The sequence below is a fragment of the Corvus hawaiiensis genome, chromosome 6 (genome assembly GCF_020740725.1).
Source record: "Corvus hawaiiensis isolate bCorHaw1 chromosome 6, bCorHaw1.pri.cur, whole genome shotgun sequence".
Lineage (NCBI taxonomy): Eukaryota > Metazoa > Chordata > Aves > Passeriformes > Corvidae > Corvus > Corvus hawaiiensis.
The window spans coordinates 64,738,964-64,762,255 of NC_063218.1; the positions used below are offsets into that span (position 1 = coordinate 64,738,964).

The 23,292-nt window shown below is 64.0% G+C and overlaps 5 protein-coding genes across 13 annotated transcripts; 3 read left to right on the plus strand and 2 right to left on the minus strand.

The window, feature by feature from the left end:
• Nucleotides 1-238: 238 nt before the first annotated feature.
• Nucleotides 239-8,916, minus strand: PATL1 (PAT1 homolog 1, processing body mRNA decay factor). 5 transcript variants are annotated; one of them, XM_048306658.1, is made up of 19 exons: nt 8,674-8,916; nt 7,336-7,447; nt 7,038-7,249; nt 6,881-6,955; nt 6,111-6,305; nt 5,921-6,022; nt 5,654-5,743; nt 5,307-5,518; nt 5,139-5,228; nt 4,826-5,009; nt 3,694-3,817; nt 3,508-3,605; nt 3,366-3,425; nt 3,091-3,239; nt 2,627-2,786; nt 2,329-2,478; nt 1,860-1,951; nt 1,546-1,695; nt 239-1,365 (listed from the first exon to the last, which is right to left on the minus strand). In XM_048306658.1, the coding sequence occupies exons 1-19, from the start codon at nt 8,914-8,916 to the stop codon at nt 1,344-1,346; spliced, it is 2,520 nt and encodes an 839-aa protein (XP_048162615.1). In that variant the 3' UTR covers nt 239-1,343. The 5 variants fall into 5 exon arrangements, with proteins under 5 accessions (XP_048162615.1, XP_048162614.1, XP_048162618.1 ...); XM_048306657.1 differs by having other exon boundaries at nt 6,881-6,958; XM_048306661.1 differs by lacking the exon at nt 8,674-8,916 and adding an exon at nt 7,915-7,992.
• A 68-nt stretch (nt 8,917-8,984) lies between these two features.
• Nucleotides 8,985-14,843, plus strand: STX3 (syntaxin 3). Of its 4 annotated transcripts, XM_048306767.1 has the most exons (11): nt 8,985-9,068; nt 10,455-10,532; nt 10,605-10,704; nt 10,788-10,862; nt 10,981-11,048; nt 11,524-11,632; nt 11,832-11,905; nt 12,004-12,138; nt 12,411-12,521; nt 14,216-14,316; nt 14,464-14,843. In XM_048306767.1, the coding sequence occupies exons 1-10, from the start codon at nt 9,039-9,041 to the stop codon at nt 14,291-14,293; spliced, it is 858 nt and encodes a 285-aa protein (XP_048162724.1). In that variant the 5' UTR covers nt 8,985-9,038; the 3' UTR covers nt 14,294-14,316; nt 14,464-14,843. The 4 variants fall into 4 exon arrangements, with proteins under 4 accessions (XP_048162724.1, XP_048162721.1, XP_048162723.1 ...); XM_048306764.1 differs by lacking the exons at nt 14,216-14,316; nt 14,464-14,843 and adding an exon at nt 13,570-14,014; XM_048306766.1 differs by lacking the exons at nt 14,216-14,316; nt 14,464-14,843 and adding an exon at nt 12,969-13,073.
• A 145-nt stretch (nt 14,844-14,988) lies between these two features.
• On the minus strand, nt 14,989-16,324 carry MRPL16 (mitochondrial ribosomal protein L16). The gene is made up of 4 exons (XM_048306822.1): nt 16,219-16,324; nt 15,891-15,956; nt 15,644-15,792; nt 14,989-15,521 (listed from the first exon to the last, which is right to left on the minus strand). Exons 1-4 carry the CDS (start codon nt 16,298-16,300, stop codon nt 15,036-15,038), a joined length of 783 nt encoding a protein of 260 aa, XP_048162779.1. The 5' UTR covers nt 16,301-16,324; the 3' UTR covers nt 14,989-15,035.
• Nucleotides 16,325-16,362: 38 nt separating this feature from the next.
• On the plus strand, nt 16,363-19,726 carry LOC125327377. Its single transcript, XM_048306825.1, has 3 exons — nt 16,363-16,592; nt 16,678-18,046; nt 18,381-19,726. Exons 1-2 carry the CDS (start codon nt 16,488-16,490, stop codon nt 17,785-17,787), a joined length of 1,215 nt encoding a protein of 404 aa, XP_048162782.1. The 5' UTR covers nt 16,363-16,487; the 3' UTR covers nt 17,788-18,046; nt 18,381-19,726.
• Nucleotides 19,715-22,154, plus strand: LOC125327343 (membrane-spanning 4-domains subfamily A member 12-like). 2 transcript variants are annotated; one of them, XR_007204186.1, is made up of 7 exons: nt 19,715-19,902; nt 20,100-20,219; nt 20,521-20,577; nt 20,708-20,839; nt 21,176-21,282; nt 21,372-21,455; nt 21,727-22,154. XR_007204186.1 is itself a non-coding variant. In XM_048306782.1 (7 exons), exons 1-7 carry the CDS (start codon nt 19,813-19,815, stop codon nt 21,745-21,747), a joined length of 618 nt encoding a protein of 205 aa, XP_048162739.1. In that variant the 5' UTR covers nt 19,719-19,812; the 3' UTR covers nt 21,748-22,154. The 2 variants fall into 2 exon arrangements, 1 of the variants encoding a protein (XP_048162739.1); XM_048306782.1 differs by having other exon boundaries at nt 19,719-19,902; nt 21,169-21,282.
• The last annotated feature ends 1,138 nt before the right edge of the window (nt 22,155-23,292 follow it).

The following is a 23,292-nucleotide window of genomic DNA, read 5'->3' on the forward strand; positions in this document are numbered from 1 at the left end:
GCGGCGCGCCGCGCGTGCTGACGCCGAGAGGTGAGTCACCCGCCAGCGATTGGCGGAGGGGCGGGGCTTCGCGCCAAGCGCGCTGCCATTGGCTGAGGCGTTGCCACGCCCCTGCTCTCTGCCCCGGCTCTCCCGGGGTCGCAGGTTCGAGACCCTCGAGGGGACAGAGCGGGGACAAGGCGGGGACAGCGCGGGGTCGCGCAGGGGGCGGCTCGGGCCAGAGAAGGAGAGGCCAGGCTGGCAGCAGTATACAATTCATCTTTATTTACAATACCCTATAAAAATGTAAATTTAGAAACTTTATTGTCATTAACCAGAACCAAAAACTGGGAGGGAGGGGGGAGAAAAAAAAAAAAAAAGGTAATTAAAAAAAACCCAAAACTGCAAGCAAATGAAATGAAGAAAAAAAGCAAAAAAAGGGGAAAAAAGGGGGGGAAAAGCAAAAAAAAAAAAGAAGAAAGAAAAAAAAACAAAACAAAAAAGCGGGAAAAAAGAAAGAGCAATAAAATAATAATAATAATAAATGAACTTTCCACTTGATCTGTCAGAGAAAAAGGACGGGGAAAGGGCCGGGAGCAGCGGAGGCAGGGCTGGTTAATGCCGGGAGGAATTCCGGGGTGTAAAATCCCTACATGTGCAAATGTCTTGGTTTTTTTTTTTCTTTTTCTTTTTAAAAGCGGAAAAAAAAAAAAAAAAAAAAAAAAAAAAAGGTAAAATTATCCCCCAACCACCACCACCACCTTCCCGAGGAGCAGCACAGCTGAATCCACCCGGATCTGATCCAGAGGGGACAGAGACCTGGCTGTGCCCCCCCACCCCGGAGCTGCTGGGGCTGATCCCGGGGGGGGCGGGTAGGGAAGGAGCCGAATTTTGGGAAGACGAGGTGAGTGTGCAAAACAGGTGTGTGAAGTGTGGGGAAGGGCGGGAAGCGGAGCTCAGTGCTTGTGGGAAGGGCTGGAGAAGGAGCAGGGAAGGAGCGGGAAGCCCCTGGCCATGGATCTGGAGCGAGGGGCTCCCTGCTTGCTGGGATCCTCAGTAGTGTGTGTGTGTGTGTGTGTGTGTTTGGGGGGGAAGCAGCAGTTTTTGGGGGTGCAGAGGGAGTCAGGGGGAAATTAGGAGCAGCAGGGAAAGGCAGCACGTTGTGGGAAAAGGGGGAGCAGCCAAACATCCCCCTCTTCCTGCTGATCCAGGGATTGGGGGGCCAGATGTGCCCCTTGTGCCAGGCCGGGCGTCGGGGGAGGTGTGGGGTGAACCGTGTGCCCTCTATCCATCCATCCATCTATCCTTCCTTCCTTCCATCCTTCCTCTGGAACATTCCGGTGGTGGCGAGGAGCCACGGAGATCTACCGGATCCCGTGCACTAAGCTGGAACCAGGCAGCAACGGTGGGGGGGATCAGAGGAAGGCAGCGATTCGCCTCTCCCCAAGCTACTTTTCCTCACTCCAATCCTTCTCCAACTGCACCCCCACCTCTGGTTTCCCCTTTCTCCCAGTCCCACGGTGGGACACGGCCACATTCCCCTGGGAAAAGAGGGCTGGCACTTACTGCAATTTCGTCTCCAGCAGGTTCAGCTTCTGCTGGTCGACGTAGCGAGAGAAGAGGGAGATCAAGTTGGAGGGGATGGACACAGGCTTTGCCAAGGCTCCCTGAGGGATCCGCAGGAGCTCCCGGGTCGCCATCAGCATCAGCTCCGTCCTGCCGGAAAAACGGGAGAAAGGGGCAGTGAGAAGCGTGAGGGGGGCTGGGAGGGCAGGAGCTCCCCAGCTCCCCTTGGGGAAGGATTCTGGGAGCCTTCCCCAGGGGCTGGGAATGCGGTGACATTCCAGGCAGGAGCATCCCAGCCCGGGACAGGGACTCACCATTGGTTGTCCTGCATCAGCTCCGTGTTTGTGTCCGAACTCTGCAATTCCTCCCCTCGGCTCAGGACCAGGTACAGCAGGGACAGACCGAACTGTGGGGACAGCGAGGGGATGGGTCACCTCTGAGGGGAATCCCCAACACTTCCCAGCCCTCCTGGGAATGCTGGCACAGGCGGGAGGATCCCTGGCTGCCTTTGCAGGAGGAAAAGGAAGAAAAGACCACGGACCACTCCCAGCCCAGGAGGGACTTAGAGGAGCAGCATTCCCACCCCAAATTCCAGCATTGGAGCGTGGAGCACAAGTGGGACAGACCTGGAAGCTGCTGCCAGGCTGAAGCAGAGCCCAGGGCCACCTCAGACCGTTAATTAATGTGCCAGACACCCTGGTTAATTAGTGAGGGGAACACCCTGGCGCTGAGAGGCTGCTGGGGCAATTCCCGAGGCTGGGAAGGGGTGGGGATGAGGAGCACCTTGTTTTGGAGCACAGCAGTGAGGTGCAGGTTGGTGGGAGCGGCGGCGCTCTGAGGTAGGTTCGTGAGCTGCTGCACAAGGCTGGTGACTGTTCCCAAGGGAAGGTGGTAGAGGACATGGGAAAAGGGCCTCAAGAGGCAGGGAAGCACCTGTGGAGAAAAGAGCACAGTTGGGAGCTCCACACGCTTCCCTGGTGTTGGAATTGCAAAGCAGCTTCTCTCACACAGCCCCTGCCAGGAAAGGCAGGAACTGCCATCCCGAAGACACACGGAGCCCTCCCAGCCTCTGGAACCTCACCTCATCCTGAGCATCCTTCTTGATGAGGAAGGGCAGGTTCCTGGCCGTGGCCATGAGCACGTCGGCCGCTTGCTCCGGAGCCAGGAAGGGAAGGATCCGGGCCACCAGGCGTTTTCCTTTCCGGATGCACATGATCTGCATGAAGTGGTCATCGCTCAGCCTGAGGAGGAAAAAGGTGCCAACTCTGACCTGGGAGCATCCCAGGGTTATCCCATGGCTGGATCTGCCCCAGCACCAGGTGGAAAATACACCCATGCCTCGAAAAACATCCCTGAAGAGGGAAAAACTACACAGGAATGACATCCCTAGTCCTCAGCTCTGGCTGTTGGAGGGGATGGAAGTTGTGACAGTGAGGGTAAAATGGCAAAAAAAAAAAGTTACTTCAGCCTCCTGGAAGAGTCAAACATCCATGGAAAACTGGTTTCAGTGGTCCCAAAGTGCTGGAGCTCCCAAATCCCACTCACCTGTCCTGCCCAGGCGCCTTCCCCCTCAGATTGTCATACATGTCACAGATCTTCTGCTTCCTCTCTCCCATCAGGGCTGGCCGCTCCCCTTCCAGGCTCAGGAGGTAGCGGCGCTCGTAGTCCTCCACGTCCAGGAGGAGGCTGTACGTCTGCAGGGAGCGTGGATCACTCAGGGAATTATGGATCATTCAGGGAATCACGGAATGGGTCGGGTTGGCCCACCTTTTATCCCACCATGGACCTCTGAGGGTCGGGACAATCCCCCTCAAACTCACCTTCTCGATCGTGACGAGGGTCTGCCGCCTCTTATCCCGGACTTGCTTCTCCTTCGTCTCCTGCCGGGGAGGGAAGAGGGAGTCAGGGCCGTGGGAAGCAGCCACAGGGCTGTGTTGGAAGGGAGGAAGGCCAGGAACTCACGTCATCCTCGCTGCGGGACGTCACCACGGCGTCGATCATCTTCCGGGGGTTGTTGACACTGGAGACGGTGAGTTTTCCCAGCGAGCCCTCAAACTGCACTGCAGGAAGGAGGGAGCAGGGAAGCCGAGGGATGAGTCCCCTCAATCCCAGGATAAAAGGAGCCCTGGGGCTGCTGGAGAGCTTTACCTGGCTTGTAGGTGTGCTCCAGCTTGGCCACCTGAGGGGTGATGAGTTTAGTGCGCTCCTTCTTGGGACCGTCACCATGCACTTCCTCGGCTGCTGCCAACTTCTCCAGCTTCTGGAAGTAGTTCTGAGGCAGGGAGAGGAAAAGTTGAGAGCCTTCTCCCAAAAAAACCATTGGCCATCTCCCTCTCCTCAGCTCCACCATCTTCCCAACATCATCATTCAAGCCACAGCTGAGCCCATCCTCCTCTCCCATCCCTCAGGATGACACAGATCGAGGCTCCTCCTCAGCCCTCTCTCAGGACAATGACAAATCCACTCTCCCTGTGGGGTTCCCAGTTCTTCCCAGTACATCCCAGTTAGCCTGCCTTGCTCCACTGGCACCCTGCCAGGGCCTCCCCACCCAATCCACCCCCTTTCGCGATGGCAGAGCTCTGCTGACTCACATCCTGCACCAGTTCCTCTTCTCTACTGGGACCAGCTCACCCACACATCCCTAAAAACCTCTGCCAGCTCCAAAGGGGACAGTCCCAGCAGGCACAGCTCTCCTACCTCACTCAGCCTCCCAGTGTCTGTCCCAGACATTTCCCTCTCTCTCTGGGGACCCTCAAATGGTCCCTCAGCCACCACCTTGCTCCACCTGCTCCAAACCCGGCTTTTCCCAGCACTGTCTGGCATTCCCTATTCCTGAACTGGAAAAAAGCAGGAGCAATCTCTCCCTATCCACCTTCCCTACTGCGCTCTTCGGATTCCCACAGGATCCACCACCACCATTCCCAGTCAGATCAGAGTCAGCCTTTCCCTGCCCAAGGATCTCTCCTTAATTTTCCACGTAGCACCTTCCCCATTTTCCATTCCAGGGGTTTTATCCCGGCTCTGTCACGCTTCTGATGGAGAGGAGCTGCTCTCCTGTTATCCCAGACCTATTAATCCAGTGTCCCCTGACATCTCCTCACTTCTGGAAATCTCATCCAAGAAGAGGGAGTCAGCTCTTCCCAGCGATGCTGCTCCCACCCTGTCCCTTTGCCTTCCTCTTCCAGGGAGGAAAACAATCCATGGCATCTCTCTCTCTGGACTGACATCCCCTTCCCACCCAGTACCCAACGGACAGAGGGCAGATTCTGCTCCCAAGTACCTGGTAATAATAATCATCCAGGTAGGGGTCAGTGCTCTGCAGCTGCATCATCTGGATCTTGGACACCCAGTCCTTTTCCCGCTGCAGCATGAGGTTGGCGTAGGGATCCTTACGGATTTGCTCCTGATGGCTGCTCCGGTGGCCCCCTCGGTCCCCCCCGGAGCCGTTGAGGCTCCGGTGCTGGCTGGCAGGAGAAGAAGGGCACCCGTGAGCACACCGGAGCTACAGGAAGGGACAGAGAGGGGGGACAGGTGACCCCGGAAGCAGGACACGTCCCCGTGCCACGCGGCCCCGTCCCTGTCCCCGCACTCACTTCCGGTTCTGCTGCTGCCGCTGGTGCAGGAGCCGGCGGTGCTGGGGGTGCAAATGCGTCGTGTCCGGCCGGAACATCTGGGGCTGCGGCCTGGGGAGAGCAGGAATCGTCAGGGATGGAGGCAGGGAGCGGGCAGGACGCTGGGAAAGGGACAGGGACAGCACCGACCTCAGGTTCTGCAGGTGGGATCCGGGGCCCTGAGGGTGCGGCAGCTGCGAGGGGGGCGGGGCGGGGGGAGCCCCGAAAAAGGCACGGAACCCTCCGGCCGGGGACATCATCTGCCCAACTCTGCCCTGGAGCAGCTTGGGATTCACGGAGGGCAGCGGGCTCCCCACCAGCCCGGACACCCGGGCAAACTGGCTGGGGGACATTCGGCCGGCCTGGAGGGGCAGAGAGGACACCTGGAGTCAGCCGGGCAGGAAAAGGATCTGGGATGGCCAGCAAGAGCCACGGAGAGCCAAGTCCCGGAGCCACGCGGAGAGAAAGGTGGGATGAAGCACGGGAAGGGGCTTTACCTGGGCTCCTCCGAGCAGCTGGGCTCTCTGCAGGTGTGTGAGGACGGGAGAGACGCTGTGGGGGAACGGGTGGCCCAGGAGGGAGGAATTCTGGGGAGAGAGATGGCAAGAGGGAGCCCCGTCACACACCATGACTGGCAGACGGGACAAACCCCAGGAAGGCCAGGCTCCATGGAGCAGGGATGAGCCACAGGAACACGGGGAGGTTTTGGAGGGGAGGGGCTGGACATCAATCCCCAAAAACAGGGATGAGGGGAAGCTGGATACCGGAACATTGCAGAGCTGGTTGGGGGACATCCTCTCTCCATAGGGAGCGGGATAACGCTGCTGCATGGTAGCTCGGATGTGGACAGGCTTGGGACACAGGATCTGGGAGGAGGGGAGCAGCTCGGTCACTCCCCCTGGGAAGCCGCCTGCACCCCCCGGAGCACTGGGAAGCTGGGAATCGAGGAGGTACCTGCTGGTTGAAGTTTGGGATGCCAGCCTGTTTGGGGGGGGTGCCGATGGGAACGACCCGGACCGGGGGGCTCCCGATGACGGGGGACGAGGAGCGCCGGGGCAGCGCCCGCTCCGACGGATCCCGCTCCTCATCCCGAGCCTGCGGAGGCCTCTGGGGCAGGGCGTAATCCAGCACAGACACCGACGGCATCTCCTGCGGGAGGAACACCGCCCTGGAGTCACAGGCTGGGACAGGGAGGAGGCTCCTTGTCCCCCCTTCCTCCTGCCAGCTCTCCACGTCCCACTGCGCTTCCCTGGGCTCCCCACGCGACGCTGGGCGTTCCCAGAGCGCACGTGACTGCCAAGAGCATCCCGCTTGGGATAACGGGGCGTGGGGTGGGAATTCTGGGTCACCTCCCAGCCCGGCAGAACCAGGAGAGGGTTGGGAGAGGGTTGGCCACGCAGCACTTCAAAGCCCGACTCTTAAGGAAACCACAACAACACGAAAATCCTCTGCCTCCAGGCACCAGCATTCCCAAATCCGGCTGGGAGCCCTGAAATCCCTCAGACATCACCAGGCATCCCAGATCAGCGATAGCTCCCCATCCCAGCCCTCCAGGGTCTGAGGGGGGACAAGAGGTGATGGCTACGAGGGTCCCCAACGAGCCACAGATGCAGCCAGAGGGAAGCGAGACACTCCACTATCCCAGGTACAGTTCATCCCACCCAGCTGGCTGCCACAGGGATTTGGGATCACCAGGGAAGAGCCCCCTGCCCTCAGCGCCCTACCTGAGCGAGGAGCGGTCCCCGGATGCGCCGCAGCACGGCCGAGCTGTCCCAGATGCTGGAATTCAGCCCTCCAGGCTGCTGGACAACACAAGGAGAGTCAGGACGGCGCTGTGGGATCCATCCCCACATCCCTCCGGATCCCCCAGCCCATTCCCACCTGCGGGGGATCCCTGGTGTGCACGGCCTGCATGATGGCCGGGTCCTCCAGCTCACTGTCGATGACGAGCCGCGTCAGCCGCTCGGCCAGTGCGTCCTCGGGATCGCCCAGAACGTCCCCGTCGTTCCCAACGGGACCGTCCGGCTCCCGGCTCGACCCGGCCTTGTCCTCCAGCTCCGCCAGCCGCTCATGGGCCTCCTGCCAGTCGTCATCTGCCAGGAGGGGCACAGGGTGAGGGACGCAGGGCGGGGGGATCTGGGGGGTCAGGGAGATCTGGGGGGGACACTCGGGCTCTCACCGACGGCCCCAGCGCCGAAGGTGTCATCGTTGAACTGGTCGATGTCTTCATCCTCCTCCCCCAGGGCCTGGAAGGCGTCTTCATCCTCGTCCAGCGGGCAGTCCTCCAGGGACTGGGACAGCCGGCAATGGGGTCAGCTCCCTTACACCTCCCTGATGAACCCCCAACCCATTATACTATACAACAACCCCCCCCAGCCAGCGATACCTCCCCCAGCCCCACTGCCCGCCCACGGAAATCCCCCCAACCCATTATTCCTACACGGGGACTCCCCCAACCCGCTGGATCTCCCCAATGACCCCTCCACACCGGAAGAGTGACCCCTCCCGTTATACGCTCTCCCAGCCCGTTATAGGTCCCCAGTGCCCCCCCCAGACTCCTCCCGTCACCCCGGAGCCCCCTCCCAGCCCCTCAGACCCCCTCAGTTACCCCCCTCCCCAACTCATTTTACCTCCCCCGCCCAGTCCGTTATACCCCACCCCACCCCGTTACACCGCCCCGGTGCCTTCCGGGGCCGGTTCTCCCGCAGGCCCCGCAGGGCCCCGCCCGCCCTGGCCCCCCCGGCCCCTCCCCGCTCACCGGGTACCGGAACATGGCGGCGCCGGCGCCCCCCGCCCGCAGGCTCCGCGCCGCCCGACCAGGCCCCGGCCCCCGCCGCGCATGCGCCGCCGCGGGCGCAGCCGCATGACGTCATCCGCCGCCACCGCCCCGTGCCCCTCCCGCCGGCGCGCGATGGGGCGGGGCTAACGCGGGCCGCGCCCCACCTCAGACCACGCCCCCTCCGTGAGGGTTTCTTAAAGGGGCAGCGTCCCTTTTTCTCCCGCCCACAGCGGTGACACCCGCGTGCCCCCCGCCCGCAGCCGTGCCGCCCAGTGCCACCCCACCCACAGACAATGTCACCCCATCCATAGCCCCAGCAGTGTCCGTCCAGCCCTGTCCCCAGCTGTATGCCATCCCCAGTCATGTCCCCCAGCCGCGTCTCCCCCAGCTGGGACCCCTGTCCCCAGTCACGACCCTCAGTCGTGTCCCCTAACTGCAGCTATGTCCTCAAGCTGTCCCCTATCCCTGCTCGTGTCCCCTGTCCCCTCGTCTGCCTCCTGTACCCGTAGCTGTGTCCCGTTCCCAGCTGTGTCCCCAGATGTGACCCTACCCACGGCCGAGCCGCGTCCCCTGAACCCCGCCACGTCCCCAGCTGTGACCCACATCCATAGCTGTGTCCCCAGCTGCGTCCCCATCCACACCCCCTGTCCCCCCGCTGCGTCCCCGGCCGTGTTCCCTGTCCCCAGCCGTCCTCCCGCCGCAGCCACACGTGGCAGGGAGGGGGTGACACGTCCTCACCGTGTGACCCTCGTGGGGGACCAGCTTCCTCATGGCCTCCGAGCCCACATCGTCCCCCACCTCTGCCACCCCCCGGGGGCTCCGGGGGCCACCCCCAGCTGCCGCCTCCGGCGGGTCCGGGTGTCCCAGGTGAAGGGGTGGCTCCACCTCGTCCCTCCCCTCGGCGCCTTCCTTGTGCCCGTCACTGGGGATTAGCGCAGGGACAGCCCCGGGCTTGGGGACAGGCACAGGGGACAGGGCCATCCGCCACCTCGCCTGGATGTAGGAGGCCTGGCCGAGCGGCGAGGACCGAGGGTGACACCCCCCATCCCTGCGCTGGGCGAGGACGGGGACCCCCCCGCGCCCCCCCAGCCCTTGGGGGCACCATGAAGGACCGGCTGGAGCAGCTCAAGGCGGTGAGGGACCCCCGGCGTGGCGAGGGGAGGACAGGGGACAGACACCCGCAGGGGGCCCCTCAGGAAAAGGGTGACACCGTAATGGGGGTCCTCGAGATCCCACCCCATGGTGGGTGAGGGCGTCACGGGGAGAGGGGACCCCAAAAACCAAGTCTGTGGCGGACGGGGACGTCATGGGGTGGATGTCACCGAAATGCCGCCCCACGGTGCGCGGGGGTGCCACGGGGATGGGGGGGATCTCAGGCCCCATCCCATGGTGGGTTGGGGTCTCGGGGACACCCCAGTCCATGGTGGGCGGGGACACCGGGCGTGGGTGGCACCGAGACCCCACCCCGCGGTGCGTGGGGGTGTCTCGGGGGTCACCCCATGGCAGCTGGGCGACCCCGAGCCTCCCTCCAATGGGGGCGGCAGGTGGGAGGGACTGGGGGGGGTCATCCCCGTGCGGTTTGGGGGTACGGTGGGTGTCTTGGGGTGACGTGATGCCCCCAGCCAAATCCCGTCCCCCCCACGCCGTGGGGTGCAATGGGGGGACACCAGGGGGTATGGGGGGGGTGTCCGTCCTGCGGGGGGACGGCAGTGAGTTTGGGGTGCCCGCACCCCATCCTGCACCCCACACTTCCCCACGTTCCCGCCACCAGCGCTGCTTCCTTTTCCCTTTTTCCCGCTCCGCCGTGGGGCCCCACTTCCCCCCTGTCCCCCTCTGCTCCCCAGCATCGGCTCCCCATGGATTTGGGGGGTCCCAGCAGGCCCCCAACTCGCGGCCGGGCCCCCAGCCATGGCAGGGAGGCTTGGCAGGGATTTACCGGGATTATGGAGCCATCAGATAAAGCCCTCACGGGGGAGCGAAGGGATTAATTTTATTTTTACTCCAGCAGCAGGAGGAGGGGGGTGGGGAGTCCCAACCTGGGGTCTGTCCCCCTCCCCAGGACACCCCAACCACACCCCCGGGGTGCTGGTGTGGCTGAGGGGGTGAGGGGAGGCAGAGGGGCCAGGACTGGGTTTTGGGAAGGGCTGGATTTGGGAGCGTGTGGGTGAGGGCCTGGGCACGACACTAGGGTGTGGGGCACCAGCCACCTTTGTGCCCCCCAGGGCTGCCCCAGACCTGCCGTGGGGCCACGGTTGAGGACATAAACCCTGTCCCATCCCCATCCCATCGCTGTCCCTGTCCGCTCCCTCTGGCCAAGCCCAGCAATCCCTTAATTCCCGGCCTTGCTTGGCCAGATGTGAGCTGGGCTCGGCCCCCCCGGCTCTTCCCCGCTGCAGATGTCCCCTCCTGCGCCACCACATCCCCATGGCTACTCCTCCCGTGTCCCTGTCACCGCCGGGGGGGCCCCCGGGGGGCGCTGGCAGGGCACAGGGTCCCCCCCGAGCGCTGTGTCCCAACAGAAGCAGGATGCGGACGATGAAGAGGAGCTGGAGATCGCCGTGGACAACACGGCGTTCATGGATGAGTTCTTCTCGGAGGTGAGGGAGGGCTGGGAGCAGGGCTGGGGGGGGCAGGGCTGCCTCCTAACCCCCCTCCCAAAATCCTCCCAGATCGAGGAGACCCGGCAGAACATCGACAAGATCTCGGAGAACGTGGAGGAAGCCAAGAAGCTCTACAGCATCATCCTCTCAGCCCCCATCCCAGAGCAGAGTGAGTGTCCCCACACCGTCCCCTGCTCACGGGGACCCTCCCTGGGGACATTCCCATGGTGGCTCACACCCGTGATCCCACAGAGACCAAAGATGACCTGGAGCAGCTGACGGCAGAGATCAAGAAAATGGCCAACAGCGTCCGTAACAAGCTGAAGAGTGAGTGGCCCTGTCCCTGCTGCCATGTCACGGGTGTCCCTGTCCCCCTGGGACGCTGGGATCACGGGGGCTGGCAGTGGGGAAGGTTCCTGAGGGGTTGGGGTCTGGCTCTCTCCAGGTATGGAGAGGAACATTGAGCAGGATGAGGCACGATCCTCCGCCGACCTCCGGATACGCAAGTCCCAGGTGAGCTCCGTTGCACATCTGGCATCCCCAGGTCCCACCCTGTCCCCCACGGTGACAAGGTGTCCCCAAGTCTCCCAACTCTATCCCCAGCAGCACCTTGTGATCCCAGGCTTCGTGTCCCTCTGCCCCGTCCCCAACACTCTGTGCTGTCCCCTCGTGCTGGGACGTGCCACATCCTGGGTCCCCTGGCTCTCACGCCACTGTCCCCTCTCCCAGCGCTTTGTCCTGTCCATCCTGGGATCAGGAACACGCCGTGCCCCGAGTGTCACTGGGCTGACTTCCCGTCCCCATCCCCAGCACCTCCTCTTGTCCCCTGGGCAGTGTCACACCTGTGTCCTCGCTCCTGTCCCCTGTGACAATGGGGACACGCCGTGCCTGGGGTGTTCCGTGTCCCCGTCCCCAGCACCGGGTCCAGTCCCCCTGGGGTGTCCCCATCCCCAAGTCCCTGTCCTCACGTCCCTGTCCGTGTCCCCAGCACTCGGTGCTGTCCCGCAAGTTCGTGGACGTCATGACCAAGTACAACGAGGCGCAGGTGGATTTCCGGGAGCGCAGCAAGGGCCGCATCCAGCGCCAGCTGGAAATCAGTGCGTGACCACGCCCCGCGGGAGGGTGGGCGGGGCCTGGCAGCAAACCCCGCCCCTTTCATGGCGTGGGTGGGGTCAATCCACCTAGACCCCACCCCTTGACCAAATTTGGTTAAGTGGGTGGGGCCAGACTCACAGAGCCCACCCCTTAACCCGAACTGGGCGGGGCCTGTTCCCACCCCTTCCCACGTGCCCTCAGCCGGCAAGAACACGACGGACGAGGAGCTGGAGGAGATGCTGGAGAGCGGGAATCCCTCCATCTTCACCTCGGGGGTGAGCCCTGACACGGGAGGGCGGGGGACACCAGGGGACACGGGGCGGGGGGTGTCACAGGGCCAGGCCTCCCCGCTGATGTTGCCCTGTCCCTGCAGATCATGGACTCGCAGATCTCGAAGCAGGCGCTGAGCGAGATCGAGGGGCGGCACAAGGACATCGTGCGCCTGGAGAGCAGCATCAAGGAGCTCCACGACATGTTTGTGGACATCGCCATGCTGGTGGAGAACCAGGTACGGGGGGACACGCAGGGACCTGGCTGTGGGGACACGGAGACAAGCAGGGACCTGGCTATGGGGTCACAGGGACCTGCATGAGACCACGGAGTGGCCCAGGGACCTGCCCAGGGGGATCCAGGCATGCAGCGATGTGGGGTGGGGTGGTGACCACTGCACGGAGACAATCCGGTGCCGGGGCCGGGCACGCCGGGTGGGTGGGTGCCAGCACCCCGGGGTGCTCTCAGTGTCCCCGCCCCCCGTCTCTGTGTCTCCCGGGTGCTCCGTAGGGAGCCATGATCGACCGCATTGAGAACAACATGGACCAGTCCGTCGGATTTGTGGAACGGGCCGTGGCCGACACCAAAAAGGCTGTGAAGTACCAAAGCGAGGCCAGGAGGGTGAGACAGACCGACGGCCCCCGTGTCCCCTCCACAGCCCCCAGTGTCCCCTCTGTAACCCCCAGTGTCCCGCTCTGGCCCTCAGAGTGCCTTCACATCTCACTGTGTTCCCGGCACCTCCCCCGTATCCTCCAGCAGCCCTGAGATCCCTTTATGTCCCTCAGTCACCTCCTGTCCCCCCTCAGCCACCCCTGATATCCCCCAGCTGACCCCAATAACTCCCACCTCCCCCCAGTGACCCCATGGGGGGCTGGCAGCTCTCTGTCCCACTGCCACCCCTGAGCCCCCTCCCACCCTCAGGTGTGATGAGCTGCTGAGGGCTCAGCCCCTCCTGCCCCATCCCCAGGGCTCTGCAGCACCTCTGGCTCTTCAGGGCCCCTTGGTGCCCTCGTGTCCCCCCCACACGGGACAGGTGTCATCAGCCCCGACTTGCCCCTGTCCCCCCAGAAGCTGCTGATTTTGGTGGCAGTGGCCGTGCTCTTGCTGGGGACAGTTGCCCTCATCATTGGACTCTCGGTGGGGCTGAACATGAAATAGCCCCTGGGGCGGGGGTCTGTAAGTGTTGGGGGGCAGGGGACCCCCACTGTGGGGACACGGAGCCCTGGGGCATCCCAGTGTCATCTCCTGCTTGGGGGGCTCCAGTGCTTTGGGATTTGGGGCTGTCACAGGGCTGGGGGTGGGGGGTTCTGGGCTCGGCAATCTCGGGTCTGCAGTGCTGGGGGTCTGCGTTTTTGGGGGTCTGCAGAGTTTGGGGGTCCGTGGTGCTCTGGGGTCTGTGTTTTTTGGGGGTCTGCAGTGCTCGGGCGTCTGTGATGTTCAGGGGTCTCTGGTGCTCAGGGGTCTGCGCTGTTTGGGGTCCGCATTTTTTGGAGTCTGCAGTGCTTGAGGGTCTGTGTTGCTCGAGGCTCTGCGTTGCTTGCGGGTCCGTGTTGCTCAAGGCCCTGGATTTTGGCTCTTCGCCACATCCGCCATCCCTGCTCCCTCCTTCCCTCAGCAGTCCCGGTCCCCTTCCCCGCCGGCTCTTCCAGCTCCCCTTTCCCTCCTCCAGACGCTCTCGACCATCCCAGCGATGTCACCTCCCGGCGGGACCCTCCCCGGCACCGATCCTGGACCCCTCCTCTCCCTGCTTCTCCTGGACCTGCTGCTCCCAGCCCTCCGTGTCCCGGCTCCTGCCGCGGGCTCCAGCACCGCCCGTCCTGCTGCTCCCTGGGATCTGCCCCCGCGTCCCCTCCAGCCACAGCCCTGGCAAGGGGGTGACAAGGACACAAATCCGAGGGCCGGACGCTCACCCACGCGGGCATCCCGCTGGAATGAGGGCGGGAATAGGGACAGGACACGGCGTTTGGTGGCACCAGCGTGGTTTGCTGTCACCGTGCTGTGACAGACGGAGCTGTCGGGGGTCCCCATCCCCTCTTGGCTTTGATGTCCGGGCAGGAGGATGTGTTGATCGTGGATATTTAATTCCCGTTGGAATAAAATCCCGCTGATCCCGCCCCGTGCCTCCTCTCCGTGCCGGCACCGGCAACGCCCAAAGCCACTGGCACTGCTCCGGTTCGGCTCCCGCTATCCGGGGATTTGGGGGCTGGACCGGCCCCGTTTCCCGGTGCTGAAGGACACCCTCCCCAGCCCATTCCCTTCCCCTGTCCCCCTCCCCAGCCGTGTCCCTGCCTCATAGTCCCTGTCTCCCCGAGCAGAAGAAGATCCTGATCATGTTGTGCTGCATCATCCTCGCCATCATCCTGGCAGCCAGCATCGGGAGCATCTTCGCCTGAGCCCCCCGCCCGCTGCCCTCCAGGTGACAGGGACAGGGCTGGGGGTGGCACGGGGGGTCCCTGGTGCCCCCCAATGCCAGAGAGCGGGTTCGGGCTGCCACGCTGGGAAAGGACGGGGATGGTGCCACGTCCCCTTCCTGAGTGTCACCTCATCTTCCTCCCTGTCACAGGTGGCCTTTCCCCCCTCCTGCCCCCTGCCTGGACGATCCATCGGAGAGACCCCGGCCATGCCCTGATCCCCGGAGCCCCGAGGACATCCCATGTGTCCCTGGAGGAGTGGAGCCCACCCGCCGCGCTCCCCCCTCCCCTCCCAGCGCCAAGGTCCCCTCACTCCTCCTCCTCCACTCAGGTGACAGTCGGTGGCCGCTGTGACAAGCAGCCCCTCCTCGGTGGCACGGAGCGGCCGGGGGGGCTGTGTCCCTCTCGGGGGGGGGACACAGGGCTCTGCCTTGCCGGGGCGGCCGGAGGAGCCTCTCCCTGTGCTTGGTGCTCCTTGGATGTGCAGCCACCCATGCTGGAGCCTTCCTCCTCAATAAAGAGCTCACCCACACTCTGCCTCGTGGCTCCAACCTGACCCGTGGATCCCTCAGGATGCTCCCAGCTCCAAACCCCACTTTGGGATAAAGATCCTCATCCCTCAAAGCCTGATCCATGTATCCCTCAGGACACTCCCAGCTCCCAAACCCACGCTAGGCTCTTGTGGAAGAGTTTAATTCCCAAAGGAATCCAATCCGGCCGCTCCTCACACCCTGTGCCTCAGGAAGAACTTGCCCCAGTAACGTCCCTTGAGCCGCAGGTCGTAGGGGCTCAGGTACTTCCTCATCCCCAACATGTTGGAGGCCACCACGCGCTCGAAAGTCCAGGGATTTTGGTTGTTGAGCCTCTTCTCCTCCTCTTCCCGCCGCATCTCCTGGAGGCTCTCCCGGCTGACGGGGATGGCCGGGAAGGGCAGTTTTTGGGCCACCTGGGCCAGGAAGGGCCTGACCTCCGCGAACTCGCAGCGCCCGCCCACCTCCACCACCAGCCTCCCGCTCTTCACCGCCGTCACGTAGTGCTCGATGGGGCCCTTCCCGCCGCCCATCCGGTGTCCCAGACTTTTCCGCGTCACCGACTTGTAGGGGGCGGGCACGCGCCACACGGCGAACATGGCCTTGGGGTCGATGCTGCGGCCGATGGTCAGGCGGATCATCTCGAAGTGGCCCCAGTGCAGGTACCCCCCGCCCAAAGCCTGCGGGGGGACAAGGGGGGGTACGGCTCAGGCACACTCAGTGCACGGAGGGTCCCGTGTCCTGCCCGAGAACACGCGATCCCAGCCTCTGGAATGCTCCCCCTCGGTCCGTTCCCGCTCACCAGGATCCCATACTGGCCCTGGGTGAAGTCGGTGGCCACCTGGGACGGGCCACGGATGTCACGGAGCCGCCGCGGCTCCCGTCGGGCCTTGGGCACCGCCGGCACCTTGTCCATGAACTTCAGCTTCGGCTTCTCCGGGAAGGTGATCCCTGCCGGGGAACACCAGGATCACCGGGATCTCCGGGAACAGACCGGCGAGCGCCCCCGCCACCCCTCGCGGGGTTCTCCCGCCCTCCATCCCCCTCACCGCTGTAATCCGGGGGCAGCGCCAACTTCTTGAGCCCCGCCCGGGGAACCGCGACGCCGCCGGGACCTGCGGGACAGAGCGGGGGGTCACGGCTCTGGGCGGCATGGGGGGTTCGGGCAGCGCCGGGAGGGGAGGAGGGACCCCGCGGGGCCTTCCCTTCCCGGTCTCAAGATTCCCCCAGGCCAGCACAGCCCAGCCGGGGGTCCCGCCAAGCCCTCAGTACCTCCCCGGTGCCAGCCCTTCCGAGCCCCACCCCGAGCCCCAGTGGCCCGGGAAGGTCCCCCCGGCCTTCTGAACCCCCCAAAAAGCACGGGCGGAGCCCCCTGACCTCCCCCAGCCCGGAGCGGCCCCGGGAGCCGCCATCGCCACATCGCCGGGACACGCCGGAAGTGCCGCAAGGGCGCCGCCATTGGTCCGTCCCCAAACACGTCCCGCCCGTGGTCCGGCCGGGAAACGCGGCGGGAACGTTAGTTCCGGAGGGAAACGCTGCGCATCCCGTTCCCACCCCTGCACCGGGCAGGGGTCGCTGGCGGGGGGAGCCCCCCGAGGGTCCCGAAGGTCCCGCAGCGGCGTCAGGAGGTGCTGAAAGCGGCCTGGATGTGCTCCCAGCCTTTGTGCTGGGCTGGTGTATTGCTTTTACGGGGAGGGAGTTCATATTTGGATTCGGGATGGGTGACCCGCGGCCGTGACGTCACAAAAGGGGTGAGCGCCGGGGTGCCCCGGGGCTGTGACGTCACACAGGTGTCCCCGCCCGCAGCACTGTGACATCAGCGCGGTGTCTCCACAGGACACGTGCCACCAGCCCCGGCTCCCAGTGCGGCCACGATGGGACGTGGGTGAAGCCATGAGCGTCCTGCTCCCCGCGCTTGTCCTGCTGGTGGCCACTACGGCCGTCCTGCTGGTCGCCCGCATTCGGAAGGCAGGGAAGCGCCCCGGGAGCCGGGCCGGGGGGTCCCGGCGCGGCCGAGCAGCCCCAGGGGCTCCCGGCTCCCCCCCGGCTGAGGAGACCCCTCCGCAGGGCGCGGCTGCCCCCGGGAGCGCCCCGTACATCCCCTGCGGCTGCGGCCCCGGCTGCGCCCCCTGCGCCACAGCGGCCCGGGAGCTGCAGGACCTGGTGACGCCGCTGTGGCCCGGGGTGTCCTTCCCGCGGGACTCGGAGATGTGGCAGCTCTCGTGGGAGGACCTGGAGCAGCTGCTGGAGCGCGGCCGCCTGCCCTGCTGCGCCTCCTCCAGCTCCTCCGGGAGCCTCCGTCCTTCCCGGAGCGTCAGCGAGAGCTGCCGGACTCCGGATGGAGAGGACCCCGTGGACGGATCCTGCTGCTCCCTTGGAGCTGCGAGCGTGAGGAGGAACTGCTCGTCCTTGAGGATGCACGTGGCCAAGAAGAACCTGGAAGTCAAGCTGAGAGCCCAGCCCGTTCCAGTGAGGTGTTCCCAGGAGCAACTGGTGCAGCGGGGAGCGTCACCCCATTCCTCCGAGAGCCTGCCACGCTCCGAGAGCCTCAGCGGGAGCTGCCAGACTCCGGACGGAGAAGATGCCAGGGCCTGCTCTCCGAGCTCCCTCGGATCCGCGGATATCAGCGGGACCCGCTCAGCCCTGAGGATCCACGTGGCCAAGAAGAGCCTGGAAGTCAAACTGGGAGCCCGGCCTGCTCCGGTGAAGAGTTCCCAGCAGCAAGTGGCGCAGCAGGAAGTGTCCCCGAGGCGCCGGTGCCCAGCGCATGGCTGCCAGGATCCTGCGGGGCTGCCAAGTGGGAACAACACCCCGTGCTCGGAGTCGGAGAAGATCCTCCAGAGGCAAAGGGACTTGGAGTTCCCCCATCTCCGGGGAGCTCCTCTGAGACGGATGAGGCTCCTCTTGGCAGCTCAGATACTCCTGAGGATGCTCTGTTTTAAATAAATCAGCACTTCCCCAAAGAACTGGGCTGAGTCTGGGCTGGGACAGGGCCCCTTCCTTCCCAACAGCTGGCACGTGCTGGGTGTGGATCCGGGATGGGAATGCTGTGGGTCACACACGCATGGTTTGGTTGCTACGGAGCAGGGCTCGCCCTCCTCAGGGACTCTGCAGTGTCCCATGGGACAGTCCCTGTTTCCCGCTGGGAAAGGTGGGACGGGCAGCCAGGATCAAATCCTTGGGAGATTCTGGAAACGAGCCCCAGGTGGGTGCAAGGGGCAGGCCCGCCCCACCCAGCTTCCCACTGGGAGACCGGCGGCCACCACCCTCCTCCCAGCTGTTAAAGCCGTGGCTGGGGAGGCTCTTACCTGTTTTCCCATCCCTATCCCGATGGAGGCTCCCGCGGGAATGTGCTTTGTGCTGCTCCTTGCAGCCTCTGCACAGGACGCTCTGGGTGAGTGGGTGTTTGGAGGGGGGGGGGGGGGAGGAGGAGACGGGGCAGTGACCCCCGGGTGGGTCCCTCCGCCCTGGGCATGGAGGGAAGGACTTTGGAGGTCCCCAAATCCCTGTCACAGCCGTGCTTGTGCTCTCCCTGCCAGCCTCTGTCGCGTGTGGCCGCATGTGGCTCCCGGCGCCGGCCGCTGTCCGGTGGGGAGCTGACCCTGGGGTGACCAGCGCTGACCGGGCTGGATACCACCTGGAGCACCCCCCTCCTGAGCTGCGGGACCACCCTGGAGGTGAGGAATGGGGACACCGTGTGTCCCTGAAGGAGATGGGTGTCGGGTGGGGGTGAGGGGACCCTGCCAGCCCCAGGGGTTTTCTGGGGGCACTGAGCTGCTGACACCCCCAGCCCCAATTCCGCTCCTTTCTCCTGGACGGCATCCACCCCGGGAAGGTTCTCCCCTTGGCCCGAGGGCTCGTGGCTCGTGGGGCAGGCCCTTCTCCCTCCCCGTGGGCTGTTCCTGCCCCAGGGAAATGGGGAGTTCCTCCTGGAGCGCTGGGCTCTGCGTCTCCCGTGCCCTGCGGACCCCATGCCGGGATCTCTCCGTGAGGGATTCCGAGCCGGGAGAATGTCTGGATCGAGATGGGGTACAGGGGTGTCCTCCATGAATTTTGGGGCGCAGGGCGGTATCATGTGCCCCCCTCAGTCCCCCTCGCTATTCCCTGATATCGGGTTTAATCCTCTGTCTGAAGCTCTCGGCTCCTTCTCCTTGGGGCTGGACGCCCTCAAAATGGGGAATGAAGCCAGTTTGGGGGGAAAGCGGATGGGATCGGTGCGAGGGATCCCCGCCGCTCCTCCCCTCCTGCAGCAGGGAGCAGACCCAGGAGGATATTCACGACCATCCCTGCCTGGGGAAGGCGATCTGGGGAAAATTGTGCCTGGGGCAGTGCCCAGCTCCGCGTCCTGAGGGCCGCTCCCCCGCCCCGTCCGTGCCCCCGGCTCTGCGGGGAGGAGCCGCAGGAGCCTAATGGCCCTTGATGGATTTTTCTTCCAGGAATTCGCTGCGGGAGTGGTTTTTTTTTCTTTTCTTTTCTCTCCTTTTATTTTTTTCTTTCCTTTCTGCGCTCCTGTAAACACGGCGCGGAGCTGGAAGGGGCGGCAATGAGGAGGGAGGGGGGAGCGCTTTTGGGGGAGCGCTGGCACCCCGATTTTCCTGAACTCCCTTGCCGGGTGGGTTTGGGATGAGCCGCTTTTCCCTACGGGAACACGGCGTCCTGGAGCCCTGCCCGGAATGGTGGGGGTACAACACTGGGAATCTCCCCCCACGCCGCGCGGCCCCATGGAGCATCTCCCCGGCCCCTCGCAGCCTCACATCCCGCCCTGCCCGGCCTTTGGGGGGCTGTCCCCTCTGTCCCCCCGTGTCCCCCCGTGGGCTGGGCGGTGCCCCGGGGAGGGGTGGGGGGATGCCGCAGCCGCTGACGTCACGGCGCTCAGCCAATGGGCGCGGGCCGTGGCGGGGTGGGGCGGGGGCGGCCCCGGTGGGGACCGGGGCTGCTCCGGGGGGTCCCGGTGCCCCCCCCGCTCTCCTCATGCAGGGCATGGGGAGCCTCCGGCTGGGCAGCCGCGCCGTCATGTACACGGCAGAGACCCTCCCCAAGGGCAAGAACCGCGTCATGGGGGTGAGTTTGGGGGGGGAAACCCTTGGAAAATCCCCCCTCAGCCCATTCCCGGGGATTCCCGCTGATCCTTCAGGAGATGCTGTGTCTCTGAAGAGGCGCTGGGATTAAAGCATCCCCCCTATCCCCAGGGTGGCTTTGTGGGTGGGCAGAGGGGGGGGGATGAGTTGACCCCATTCCCACCCCTCCCGCGCTTCCAGACCATCCAGATCATGACAGGATTCCTGCACATCGGCTTCGGGATCGTCCTGACCACGCTCACCAACGTCTACACCTCCGTCTTCGTCATCGGAGAGATCCCCTTCCTGGGCGGCGTGTCGGTGCGTGCTGGGGGGCCGGGAAGGGATCCTGCTGGGAAGGGATTCCCACCGGGAAAGGATGTCTAGGGGGCTGGGATGCCCGCCAGGAAGGGAATCCCACCGGGGAACGATGCCCCCGGGGAAGGGAATCTCTCTGGGGAGGGATGCCAGCAGGTGGGATGCCCACTGGGAATGATGCACCTGCTGCTCCCAAGGCCTGGAAAACAGGAGCAGGGGCTGTCCCCTGTGCCCCGTTAGTGCCACCTCTGGGCAGGTTTGGGGTGCCCCCAGAGCCGGCTGAGCCCCCTCTCTCCTGCTGCAGTTCATCATCTCCGGCTGCCTCTCCATCGGCGCCGAGAAGAGCCCCACGGAATGCGCGGTGAGTTTTCCCGGGAGCACGCCGGTGGCGATCCCGTGGGGTGGGCGGGGTGTCCCTCGGGGATTTTGGGGGGGGGTCTGCCCCACACACCTCCCCCGCCCGCCCCAAAACCCCTCTGGGGCGCTCTCAGGTGAAGGGCAGCCAGACCATGAACGTCATCAGCGCCATCTTCGCGCTCCTGGGAATCGTGGCCTTCATCGTGGACCTCAACCTCAATGGGCTCTACCGCTCCAGCTTCAACTACTACAGCTATCTCGTCCTGGTAAAATCCCACCAGCCGGAATTCCGGCCCTTGGGAAGCCCCCGGCCTGCTCTCCAGCCCCGACGGGGTGCTGTGCCCTTTCCCAAATCCCCGTGGTGGGGTGGCGGTTTCTCCTCTGCCGGCATGACCTATTTTAGGCAGGTACCTCGGGAGATGACTCACCCCCTGGAAGCATCCATGAGCCATAAAAACGGCGGGATGGAGGGCTGGGAGGGAGACCTTGGAGCCAGGAATGCAGCGGGAGAGGAAGGGGGAGCCCCGGAATGCGGGCTGCCCTTGGTGGGATTCCCCCTCCGGGGCGTACTGATGGGGTTTTCCCCATCCTGGAGCTCGCAGGGAATGGGATTTCCATCGTGCTGCTCATCTTCACCATCCTGGAATTCTGCATCGCCGTGGCCACCGCCAATTTCTGGTGCCGGGCCACGCGCCTCAGCTCCAACGAGGTAGGACTGGGGGGGGGGCGGCAGGGATGGATCCCAAAAACCTCCTCCCCTGATCCCGGTGTCTCCCATAATCCCGGCGTGTTTCCCAGGCTATGCTGATCGTCCCCAGTGCCACCCGGGTGGATCTGGCCGTGCCACCGGCGGAGCTGCCTCAGCCTCCCAGCTACAGCGAGGTGATCCAAGGAATATCCTGGAGAGGAGCTGAATCGGGAGTGGGATGGCTCCCGGGATGACAGCCCCCATCCCGCTGCCATCAGTGTCCCCTCCCTGGGAAAACATCCCACCCCAATCCCCAGGGAGCATCCCAGAGAACATCCACCTCTCTGCTCTGGGAATGGGGAGGAGATCCCAAACTCCCGGGGGTGGTGGGTGCTCGGGGAGAGAGGCAAGGGGGTCCCCCCAAATCCTGCCCCTTTTCCAAAACACCTCCCGGTCTCCTTGCAGCTGGCTGCTCCTGAAGTCTGACCCCGAGGACGTCGGAATGGGATCCTGCCTCTATCGCTCCCAAATCCCAGGGCTACGGCATCCTCTTCCCGCCGCACCGCCGGCCGGGATGCGCTGGTCCCCCTCCCAAAAGCCAGGGACACCCCCAAATTCCCTGTCCCTGTGCCCCTGGGCCTGCTCTGAGGGGCTCCACTTGCTGGCTGCTGTGGGAAGGGGCTTCTCCAGGGGGGAATCTTGGGTAATTCCTGCCTGTCAATCCCCGGTGGGATGCTGGGGTTCGCTCGCATGGGGGTTCAGGAATTCCCGGGGGTCTGGTGGCTTGGAGTGACCCCGATGTGTGCCGGGAGCCGGGCGGGTCACCGGAGCATCTACCTCGGCTTGTTCCCTGTTGGCTTTATTTTATCTTGGGAATAAACGCTCTCTCCGGGCTCATGTCTCCTGAATTTGGGAATTTGCAGCATGGGAGCTTCCCCAGGCTTCTCACTTCCCCCTCAGAGAGTTGCTGTCTCTCAGGAAAGGGGCTCATCCCGCCTGATTTAGCGGCACCTGCTCTCTCCTGAGGGAATTCTGCCCCCTCCTGAACTCCTGGGACCTGCTTTCTCTTGCGAGAGAATTCTGCCCTCCAAACCCCGGGGGGAATTCTGCTCTCCTAAACCCCTGGCACCTGCTCCCAAGGGACTTTTGCTCCTCTAAACCCCCAGTGCCTGCTGCTCTCTTGAGGGAATTCTACCCTCAAAACCCTGGTACCTGCTCTCTCCTGAGGGAATTCCGCCCCTCAAAACCCCTTTCCTGAGGGAATTCCACCCTCCTAAACCCTGGTACGTGATTCTGAGGGAATTCCAGCCCCACAAACCCCTCAGCACTTGCTCTCCTGAGGGAATGCTGCTCCCCAAATCCCCTCTCCCCTGCCACATTCCAGCAAGGTCCTGCTATATTTAGCTCCGCCGGACAGCGGCGGCGATGCCGGTGGTGCCAGCACATCCCGGTTCTTCCGCCACCGGAGAAGCTGCCCCGGGGCTGGGGCTGCTCCGTGAGGTGACACAGGGACACCAGTGCCATGTGCTCCCCATTCCCACAACCCTGGCTGAGGGGTGCTCCCAAACCTTATCCATGCAGCAATTCCCAAAAAAACCCTTCATTTTCAGGGAAGGTGAAGGACCCTGGGATCATTTTGAGCCAGACCAGGTTTGTCAGCTCCTGACAAGCTCGTTACAGGTCCATCCATAATTATCCCGCATCCATGGGAATGCTGGAGGATTTAACAAGGTCGTGATGAGCATCCAGCAGTGGCATCAAGTTATTTCAGGAGCATCCCAAGCTCGTGGAAATGGAAAGGTGGGATGGAGGTGAGGAAGGAGACCCCAGAGCTGACTTTCCAAGGGGTGGGAGCATCCTGGGGACTTCCCAGTGCCCTGTGAGGAGATCCCCTTAATTTCTGGGGATTGGGAATCCCAAATTTCCCCTCGAGTGCCAGAGTGGGATCAGTGACCTCCTCCTTGAACATTCCCTTAGGTTTTGGGGTGACTGAAGTGTTTTCCTTCTCCTTTCCCCGCTCCCTGACGATGC